We start from the raw sequence: 11,028 nt of genomic DNA, 5'->3' as shown, positions 1-11,028 counted from the left end.
TTGGGGGTGCATCTCAGCCAGAGTGTCGAGCGCCTCTGCACGTCGGGTGCCGGGAGGCTTTGGTTTCAGAAAAAAAAAAAAAAAAAAAACTTCGTCTCTTTTTATTGAGATAGGGTCTCACTCTGTCACCTGGAGTGCAGTGGTACGACTTGGCTCATTGCAACCTCCACTTCAGGGGTTCAAGCAATTCTTGTGCCTCAGCCTCCTGAGTAGCTGGGACTACAGGTGCATGGCACCACATCCAGCTAATTTTTGTATTTTTAGTAGAGATGGGGTTTCACCATGTTGGCCAGGCCAGTCTCAAACTCCTGGCCTCAAGTGATCCTCCTGCCTCAACCTCCCAAAGTGTTGGGATTACAGACATGAGCCACCGCGCCCAGCCAGAACTTTGTCTTTTATAGCTTTGCCAGAATGCTTACAGTGATTGTCCATTCTCCATCACACTTGTATGCTTACCTTTGTCCTCTACCCCTTACATGCTCTTACATGTATCAGAAGTACTATTCCTCTACACACTGGATTCTTGTATACTCTTAAATATCTCACATACTCTACCAAGGAATGTATTCTTTATAATATAACTAAGAGAAAGGATTTTGCAACCATACAGATCAGTCTATGTGAACAAAATGTTCATGTCTATATACTTTAGTTTCCTCCTCTGCAGAATGACACTAATAGGGTTGTCATATATGATTACATTATTTATATAAAGCATTTATAATACATTTTAAAATGTTTTAAGCTCTCAATAAAAGTTAGCTAATTTTGTAACATACCTAAAAGAGTATTACACATAATTGCTATTTTATCATTTCAAGTTTTATTTCAGATTCGGGGATACATACATGCGTTAGTTACATAGGAATGGTGCATGTTGCTGAGGGTCTGGGTGTGACTGGTCCCATCACCCACATAGAGAGCACAGTACCCAATACGTTTTTTAACCCTTGCTCTCTTCCCTCACTCCCTAGCAGTCCCCACTGTCTACTGGGGACATCTTTATATCCATGAGTACACAATGTTTAGCTCTCACATATAGGGTGTATTTCTTAAGGTACTAACAGGTGGAATTAGGCCTACCCTATTGCTTAGCTTGCCATGATTATTCAAATCCAAAGTTGACATAAATAGGACTTTAAGGCCGTGAACCAGGCTTGTTTAAGGAGTCACTCCTTCAAACTTATGAAATGTTCCATTGTAATTTTTTAACAATAATAGGAAGTATGAATAGAAATCTGTACCTTTCTTGTGTTTTCAGCTAGAAACATTAATAAAATAATTTAGAAGTAGAAAGACATAGAATTCATTTGTTCAATTGGTTGCACAGACTAAGACAGCACAACACATTATAACACTGTGAGAAAAAAAATTTATTTTGTTCTAGTATTAAAAAAATTCACTGTCAATAAAAGATAAATACCATTTCCATAATTTAGAGTACAACCCAAGTACACAGACCATAAGAAATTATATCCAAAATTTTGATAGCAGCTGCCCACTGAAATATTTAATAGAAACTTTCAGTTATAATGATCAGTAAAACGAAAAGGGTTGGCTTCTGACATATATAGGTGGTGCTGTAACTGTTTAGAACGCTTAGCTTCTAGTCGGAGCTGTCTAGTTCTCTCTCTGACAGCTTGTTGCTCTGCTATTTTTTCTATTCGTTTCCTTCTTAGCCATCTGTAGAAAGAGGCATGATCAGATTTGGTGAGTATCAACCTGAATACACTCTTCATGCTATAAAGTTACTACTATAGACAAAATAAATGGACATTTCTTTACAATGAAATACTGTCACAACACAACTTTTTAAGTATTAATTGAAAAATGTAGATTACACCCAAGGCTCAACAAGAAAGGATAGTTAGATTTGGGGTCAAATGTTTGAAATTATCTCTCTTATGATGAACTGCCAACTTAATTGGTTTTTTAATAATAAACACTATTTTATGTGTGCTGTAGGTCCTATTCTTTTTTTAAAAATAGGATTTCTTACTATTTGGTAGATTTCAAATAACTTACACTTTGTAACTAGCTGTATTCTAAAATATTACTTAGCTAGGTTAAGAATACTGTCATGCAGAAATTCTGCCTTACTCTTCTTACAGGTAAATTATAGAGCTTTTAAGTCCACAAAATAGTTCTTAAAGTGAAAAATAAGCCAAACATGAAAACATCAAAAGTAGGAAAGGAAAAGTCCACATTCTAACAAATTCAAGTCTTAAACCTTGTTTAAATAATAGCAAAAATAACTGCATATACACATATACCTGGTATATAAGTGTGTATGTGGTATGTGTGTGTGTGTGTATATATATGTGTATATATATATATGCACATACATATATACCTGGGTTTTTTTTCCGAAATCTAAACAATAAGTGTATTAGAAAAAAGAAACTTACTAAATATCATAATCTCATGATATGTGGTTCTGAATTGGCTACTAGTTTAAGCAAATAAACTGTAACTCATTTATGGGTCAGTTGGGGAATAAATGAATATGGGTTGGATATTAGGTAATATTGACAATGAAAAGCAGATTGCAGAATAACATATACAGTATGATCTCAGTATTTTGATATTGAAAATGTATGTACAGAGAAATACTTAGACAGTATGCACACTGGTGCTAACAGTCACAATTTCTGGGTGATGAAAAAGTAACTTGAAACTGCTCCATTTTTACAATGCACATTTACTGTTTCTGTTATAATAAAAGGGTATGTTAGAAAAAGAAAAAGGAGGCTGGGCATGGTGGCTCACGCCTGTAATCCCAGCACTTTGGGAGAGCAAGGTGGGCAGATCACTTGAGGTCTGGAGTTTGAGACCAGCCTGAGCAACATGGTGAGACCCCATCGCTACTAAAAAAAACACAAAAATTAGGCAGGTGTGGTGGTGCACACCTGTGGTCCCATCTACTCGGGAGGCTGAGGTGGGAGAACCACTTGAACCTGGGAGGGTGAGGTTGCACTGAGCTGAGATCATGCCACTGCACTCCAGCCTGGGTGACAGAAAGGAAAGGGAAAGGGAAAGGAAAGGGGAAAGGAAAAAAAGGAAAGGAAAGGAAAAAGGAAAGGAAAGAAAAGAAAAGAAAAAAGAAAGAAAGAAAGAAAGAGAAGGAAGGAAGGCAGGAAGGAAGGAAGGAAGGAGAAAGAGAGAGAGAAAGAAAGAAAAAGAAAGAAAGAAAAAAAGAAAAAGAAAGAAAGAGAAAGAAAAGAAAAGAAAAAAGAAAGAAAAGAAAGAAAAGGAAGGGAGGGAGGGAGGGAGGGAAAGAAGGAAAGAGCAAAAGAGACGAAAGAAGGAAATGAACTTCAAACAATTGGACTCAATATTCACATTTTGTCCCCCAACTCTCCCCATGCTTGCTAGCAAAAATATGCAGCCACATCTGTATTGTCAGAATTAGGCAATGCAGTGTCTTACCCAAATAACTAAAAAAAATCAGGTTTGCCTTAAATTACCAAAATATGTACCCAAATCTCCTTTGGTCTATACAGATTTTCCTCCTTAGTCCACCTTTCTTTTACTGGTAAATGCAACTTTTATTGGTTGCATTTATTGGTAAATACAGTGCATTTATTGGTTGCATTTACTGATAAATTCAGTTTTTCTGAGGGCTCTGTAAGAGAAGCATAACCAATCTTCGACCCATTTCTCACAGAAACAAACAAACAAACAATAAATGATAAGGTATCAAAGGCTATCACACTGGTGCTATAAGAAATAATTTAAGTATTTAAAAGTATCTTGAAGAAAAATTGGTATGCATGTATATAAAACACTCCATATATATAATATATATAATGGAGTTAAAGAATTATACATTTTTAAAAGCATGAATTTAAAACTGAATAGGTATGTGCTGTAAGAGAAAACATTTTGAAGGTTTTTTTTTTCAATCTTAATTTATCATATAACTTTTTAAATGACCATGAGGAAGGAGGAGGGGGGAAATGCCCTGCCTTTAACTTACTGTTTAAAGGCCCTTTCCCGGCCTTCTGTTCCTTTAAGGAAGAATAAGCATTCCTCTTGCTTTCTTAGTTCTTCTGTCTTTCTTTCTTTCATCTGCTCTTCATGCTTTTTTTTAAGCCATAATCGAAAAGCTTGTTGTGGATCTCTGTTTTCCTGCTGATTAGAAAAACAAGCTTTACTTAGTTTAGATAAACAAGAACTACGTTTTGAAGCCCTGCTTATAGGATCCTACAATAATACATTTCCTGCTCTTCAATTTTTCATAATAATGCCAGCCTCATTACCTGCATTCCTAGTATCCAAACCAAATACATCACGCTTAAGTTTTAAGAATATCTTTCAGAAGTTACTTAACTGCTAAGCCCATTTTTCAAAACTGTAGTTCCTATTGTAAATGGTAGCCATAAGGATTTTCAGTCATAAGAATTTTCTTATAAAGATAACAGCCATGATAATTTTAACATAAGAAAAAGCTAGTAGGAGTGGCTTATTTCGTGCTCCCTCAAAGTTCATGATGAATATTATCTTCAGGGAATTTTCAGAAGTTGAAAGAGCTCTTATTTGGAGGAATCAAGAAGAAAAAGAGGACAGATTTGGTACTCTTTGCCCTTGGGAATAGTGTGACCTCATGTGGATTCCTGGCTAGAATGCAAAAGGAAAAGATACATTCATTTAATACTTCCCCCAAATATAAGCTTTGTGATCGAGCTTATATCTTGCATTTCCCTCATCTGTTTCCTGTATCTTGCATTTTTCCCTTGTTTGTAACCCACATTGCCAAATATGCTCTAGTCTAATTTAGAAGATTATTCAGGATCTTTGATGCACAACTGAACTTTGTGGAGAGGACCCCTGGATCTAAAGAATCATTGCCAAACACCTGGAAGTCTGGGAATGGCTAGAAATGACAGAAAAGTGTTCAATTGGGAGTTACAGATCAAAAGAGTCCAGATACAAAGTAATAGGAATAAGTTCTGGTGTTCTGTTACAGAGTAGAGTGACTACAGTTAACAATAATGTATATTTCAAAATAATGAGGAGAAGATTTTTGAATGTTCTCATTGTAAAGAAATGACAAGTGTTTGAGGTAATATGCTAATTACACAATGTGTACATGTATCAAAACATCACACTGTACTCCATAAATACATAAAATTATGTGTCAATTAAATACAATTTTAAAGTTAAAATATTTTTAAAGAGTCAAGGATTCAGGGAGCAACAGGATACATAGGTATCCCCATTCTTTTGTTCTTTCAACAGATATTCATACTATTTACTACCTAACAAGCACTAAAGTACTGAGTTGCATTAATAAAATTAAGGTTCCCTCTCTCACACATTCTGTACTGTACAATACAGTAACCACAAGTCATAAGTGGCTATTTAAATAAAATTTAAAATTCAGTTTCCCAGTAATACTAGCTACATTTCAAGTGCTTAACAGACACACATGGCTAGCAGCTACTCTAATGGACAGTGCAAATACAGAAAATTTCCATCATCCCAGAAAGTTCTATTGGACAGTGTTCTGCACAGACAGGATAAAAATAAGTGACAGACTGATTGACTGACTGATCTGATTCAAAAGAAAACATGGGAAGGAGAGTAATAAAGGCAGCAGTGAGGAGAAAGGATGGTAATTAAATAAAAAGTGAGGGAGGAAGTTATGGGATATCTGGAGAAAAGCTATGGTAACAATAAGAGCAAAGGAGCTAAAAGGGATTGTGTTTGGCATGATCAATAAATAGCAAAGAAGTCAAAGTGAAGCTGTAGCAAAGTAGCTGAAGAGTGGAAGATGAAGTCAGGGAAGTAGCAGGGATCAGGTAACATATAACCTTGCTGGCCATGGTAGGAACTTCGGATTTCATTTTGAGATGAGAAGCCATTGGGGGTTTCTGAGCATAAGTGACACAGTTTATTCACCACTTTAGAAATATCATTCTGGCTGCTATGTGGAAAACAGACTGAATGAGGGAGAGACAAGGTAGAAGGGGGCTGGGTTTTTAGGCTTTTGTAACAGTCCAGGCAACAGAAGAAAATAGTGGTTTAGATTAGGGTAGTGGGACTCTGTATATGCACTGAAGATAGAACCAACATAGTTTGCTCAAAAATTGAATGGATAGTTTTATGTCATGCTTTAAATGATCATTTTAAAATTATTCCAGGTTTATTAGTATAATAAAATTCAAGAAAATGTATTTTTAAAATTTAAAGTAAATTACAGCAGAACTATCATCAAAATGATAGACTGCATTGGTACGCAAAGATGTCACTGCATAAGATCATAGCAAATAACTCTCAAAAGTGGAGGGCACCAAAATAAAAAATTAGAGGAAAATAAAAAATTATAAAGATAAAATATGAATTATATAAATAATTAGTGATGGATTAAATTATCTGATTATAAAAAAAGGATAAATGGCTGAATTGGAGACTTTTGCATCTATCCATGATGAAGTAATTGGTATCAGATTTACCCTTCTGCCCTAATTAGCCATAAAGCTAGACAAAATGTATGCAGCAGCTTGATTACTGAGAGTAAGAAAACACATGCTATAACCCCCATATTCACCCTGGCTCTGAACTTGGTGATACTTTCCAGACAACAGTATAGGAAGGAGGAGCCATAGCATCAAACAGTCATTAGTCCCACTGGGCTCATGAAACAGAGATAGGAGTCTGGGGCTGCTGAGACAGCTGAATTTCCAGGACAAGGTACTAGAAAGGAAGCAGTCATGTGGAGGGATGGTCCAAAAGTCTATGTAGGGGTTTCCCTTGGACCTTGGCAAGGCCTGGGGTGCACATGTGTAGAGTGAGGCTCTGTAAGGTCTGACAGAGAGTGGCTGCTGTTAATGAAAAAGATTACAAAGGTTGCATAGTTTTGGAGACATTGGAGTTCCAATCCAATTATAGCGGGAATACTTCATTGCTTACCTTGGTCAACCACTTACAACCCTAAAAAGGCCATGCTTTGGAAGTATGGATCACGTCCTAGAGTAAGGACCATGCTCTAGGACTAAGGACAAAAATAAACTAAACCCATCCTAACGAAGCATAAAACAAAGTCTGACAGGATCAAGAGGATGCCTTACTAATTTAACTGCCTACCAGAAAAAAATTCAATACCCTTTAAAGGAAAACAGTGTATTCTAGATTTCCTTACAACTTTTTTATTGGGTAAAGATCCACAGTCTATTAACCAATTTTTAAAAATCGCTGGATATCTAAAGAAACAAGAAAACGTGACCCATAATCTAGAGAAAGAGGCCTTCAATAGTAACAGATCGATCCTAACATGACATGAATATTGGCATTTAGATACAAACAGGTCTAATATTTAAGAAATAGAAAGATGAATATAAAACAGGTCTAATATGTAAGAAATGAAAAGGTGAATATAATGAATAAACAGAGAATCTCAGTAAAGAAACGGAAACTTAAAAAAAATAAACTGATAGAAGGATCCAAGATGGTTGAATAGGAACAGCTCCAGTCTACAGCTCCCAGCATAAGTGATGCAGAAGACAGGTGATTTCTGAATTTCTAACTGAGGTACTGGGTTCATCTCACTGGGGCTTGACAGACAGTGGGTGCAGCCCACGAAGCAGGGCAGGGCATTGCCTCACCCAGGAAGCACAAGGGGTCGGGGAATTCCCTTTCCTAGCCAAGGGAAGCTATGACAGACGATACCTGGAAAATCGGGACACTCCCACCCTAATACTGCACTTTTCCAAGGGTCTTAGCAAACGGCACACCAGGAGATTATATCCCACACCTGGCTCGGAGGGTCCCACACCCACAAAGCCTCACTCACTGCTAACACAGTAGTCTGAGATCAAACTGCAAGGGCGCAGCGAGGCTAGGGGAGGGATGTCTGCCATTGCTGAGGCTTGAATAGTTAAACAAAGGAGCCAGGGAGCTCAAACTGGGAGGAGCCCACCACAGCTCAAGGAGGCCTGCCTGCCTCTGTAGACTCCAACTCTGGGGGCAGGGCATAGCTGAACAAAAGGCAGCAGAAACTTCTGCAGACTTAAATGTCCCTGTCTGACAGCTTTGAAGACAGTAGTGGTTTTCCTAGCACAGAGTTTGAGATCTGAGAACGGACAGACTGCCTCCTCAAGTGGGTCGCTGACCCCCGAGTAGCCTAACTGGGAGACACCTCCCAGTAGGGGCCAACTGACACGTCATACAGCTGGATGCCCCTCTGAGACGAAGCTTTCAGAGGAAGGATCAGGCAGCAACATTTGCTGTTCTGCAATATTTGCTGTTCTGCAGCCTCTGCTGGTGATACCCAAGCAAACAGTGTCTGGAGTGAACCTCCAGCAAACTCCACTAGACCTGCAGGTGAGGGTCCTTTTAGAAAGAAAATTTAAAAACTGAAAGAACATCCACACCAAAACCCCATCTGTACCTCACCATCATTAAAGACCAAAGGTAGATAAAACCACAAAGATGGGGAGAAACCAGAGCGGAAAAGCTGAAAATTCGAAAAATCAGAGTGCCTCTTCTCCTCCAAGGGAACGCGGCTCCTCCCCAGCAACGAAACAAAGTTGGATGGAGAATGACTTTGATGAGTTGAGAGAAGAGGCTTCAGACGATCAGTAATAACAAACTTCTCCGAGCTAAAGAAGGATGTTCGAACCCATCGCAAAGAAGCTAAAAACCTTGAAAAAAGATTAGAAGAATGGCTAACTAGCATAAACAGTTAGAGAAGACCTGAAATGACCTGATGGAGCTGAAAACCATGGCACAAGAACTATGTGACGCATGCACAAGCTTCAGTAGCCAATTTGATCCAGTGGTAGATAGGGTATCAGTGATTGAAGATCAAATGAATGAAATGAAACAAGAAGTTTAGAGAAAAAAGAGTAAAACAAAATGAACAAAGCCTCCAAGAAATATGGGACTATGTGAAAAGACAAAATCTACGTCTAATTGGTATACCTGAAAGTGACGGGGAGAATGGAACCAAGTTGGAAAACACTCTTCAGGATATTATCCAGGAGAACTTCCCCAAACTAGCAAGGTAGGCCAACATTCAAATTCAGGAAATACAGAGAATACCATAAAGATACTCCTTGAGAAGAGCAACTCCAAGACACATAATTGTCAGATTCACCAAAGTTCAAATGAAGGAGAAAATGTTAAGGGTGGCCAGAGAGAAGGGTCGGGTTACCCAAAAAGGGAAGCCAATCAGACTAGTCTAACAGCAGATCTCTCGGGAGAAACTCTACAAGCCAGAAGAGAGTGGTGGCCAATATTCAACATTCTTAAAGAAAAGAATTTTCAACCCAGAATTTCATATCCAGCCAAACTAAGCTTCATAAGTGAAGGAGAAATGAAATCCTTTACAGAAAAACAAATACTGAGAGATTTTGTCACTACCAGGCCTGCCTTACAAGAGCTCCTGAAGGAAGCACTAAACATGGAAAGGAACAACTGGTGCCAGGCACTGAAAAAACATGCCAATTGTAAAGACCATCAATGCTAGGAAGAAACCACATCAACTAACAGGCAAAATAACCAGCTAGCATCATAATGACAGGACCAAATTCACACATAACAATATTAACCTTAAATGTAAATGGGCTGAATGCTCCAATTAAAAGACACAGACTGGCAATCGGATAAAGAATCAAGACCCATCAGTGTGCTGTATTCAGGAGACCCATCTCACGTGCAGAGACACACATAGGCTCAAAATAAAGGGATGGAGGAAGATCTACCAAGCAAATGGAAAACAAAAATAAAAGCAGGGTTTGCAATACTAGTCTCTGATAAAACAGACTTTAAACCAAAAGTCAAAAAAGACAAAGAAGGGCATTACATAATGGTAAAGGGATCAATGCAACAAGAAGAGCTAACTATCCTAAATATATATGCACCCAATACACAAGCACCCAGATTCATAAAGCAAGCCTTTAGACACCTACAAAGAGACTTAGACTCCCAAACAATAATAATGGGAGACTTTAACACCCCACTGGCAACATTAGACAGATCAATGAGACAGAAAGTGAATAACAATATCCAGGAATTGAACTCAGTTCTGCACCAAGCAGACCTAATAGACATCTACAGAACTCTCCACCCCAAATCAACAGAATATACATTCTTCTCAGGACCACATAGCACTTATTCCAAAATTGGCCACATAGTTGGAAGTAAAGCACTTCTCAGCAAATGTAAAAGAACAGAAATCATAACAAACTGTCTCTCAGACTACAGTGCAATCAAACTAGAACTTAGGATTAAGAAACTCACTCAAAACAGCTCAACTACATGGAAACTGAACAACTTTCTCCTGAATGACTACTGGGTAAATAACAAAATTAAGGGAGAAATAAATAAGTTCTGGGTGCGGTGGCTCATGCCTGTAATCCCAGCACTTTGGGAGGCCGAGGCAGGTGGACCATGAGGTTAGGAGATCAAGATCATCCTGGCCAACATGGTGAAACCCTGTCTCTACTAAAAATACAAAAATTAGCTGGGCGTGGTGGTGTGCACCTGTAGTGCTAACTGCTCAGGAGACTGTGGCAGGAGAATCACTTGAATCTGGGAGGCAGAGGTTACACTGAGCCGAGATTGTGCCACTGCACTCCAGCCTGGTCAAAAATAAAAAATAAAATAACATAAAATAAAATAAATAAAAATAAAAAGAAATAAATAAGTTCTTTGAAACCAATGAGAACAAAGACACAGTGTATAGATCTCTGGGACACAGCTAAAGCAGTGTTTAAAGTGAAATTTATAGCACTAAACGCCCACAGGAGAAAGCGGGAAATATCAAAATCAACATTTTAACATCACAATTAAAAGAACTAGAGAAGCAAGAGCAAACACATTCAAACACTAGCAGAAGGCAAGAAATAATTAAGATCTGAGCAGAACTGAAGGAGTTAGAGATAAAAGAAGCCCTTCAAAAAATCAATCAATCCAGAAGCTGGTTTTTTGAAAAGATCAACAAAATCGATAGACCACTAGCAAGACTAATAAAGAAGAGAGAAGAATCAAATAGACACAAGAAAAAATGATAAAGGGGATATC

At 38.0% G+C, this 11,028-nt stretch overlaps 1 protein-coding gene across 7 annotated transcripts in view; it reads right to left on the bottom strand.

The window, feature by feature from the left end:
* CCDC181 (coiled-coil domain containing 181) overlaps positions 1-11,028 on the bottom strand; it is an 89,083-nt gene that overhangs the window by 17,381 nt on the left and 60,674 nt on the right. For 4 of the 7 annotated variants that reach the window (XM_017868451.1, XM_017868454.1, XM_017868453.1 and 1 more), the window contains exons 5-6: positions 3,980-4,134; positions 1,354-1,683 (exon numbers count right to left, since the gene is read on the bottom strand). In XM_017868451.1, coding sequence (XP_017723940.1) covers positions 1,524-1,683; positions 3,980-4,134 — 315 coding nt within the window. In that variant the 3' untranslated portion in view covers positions 1,354-1,523. Of the gene's footprint in view, positions 1-1,353; positions 1,684-3,979; positions 4,135-11,028 lie in introns of those variants that run through there. The other 3 variants (XM_017868452.1, XM_017868456.1, XM_017868457.1) reach the window with 2 other exon arrangements.

Source organism: Rhinopithecus bieti, unplaced genomic scaffold, assembly GCF_001698545.2.
Source record: "Rhinopithecus bieti isolate Rb0 unplaced genomic scaffold, ASM169854v2 scaffold_4101, whole genome shotgun sequence".
Lineage (NCBI taxonomy): Eukaryota > Metazoa > Chordata > Mammalia > Primates > Cercopithecidae > Rhinopithecus > Rhinopithecus bieti.
The sequence above is the reverse complement of the archived record's forward strand: the minus strand, read 5'-3'. Positions and strand labels throughout refer to the sequence as shown.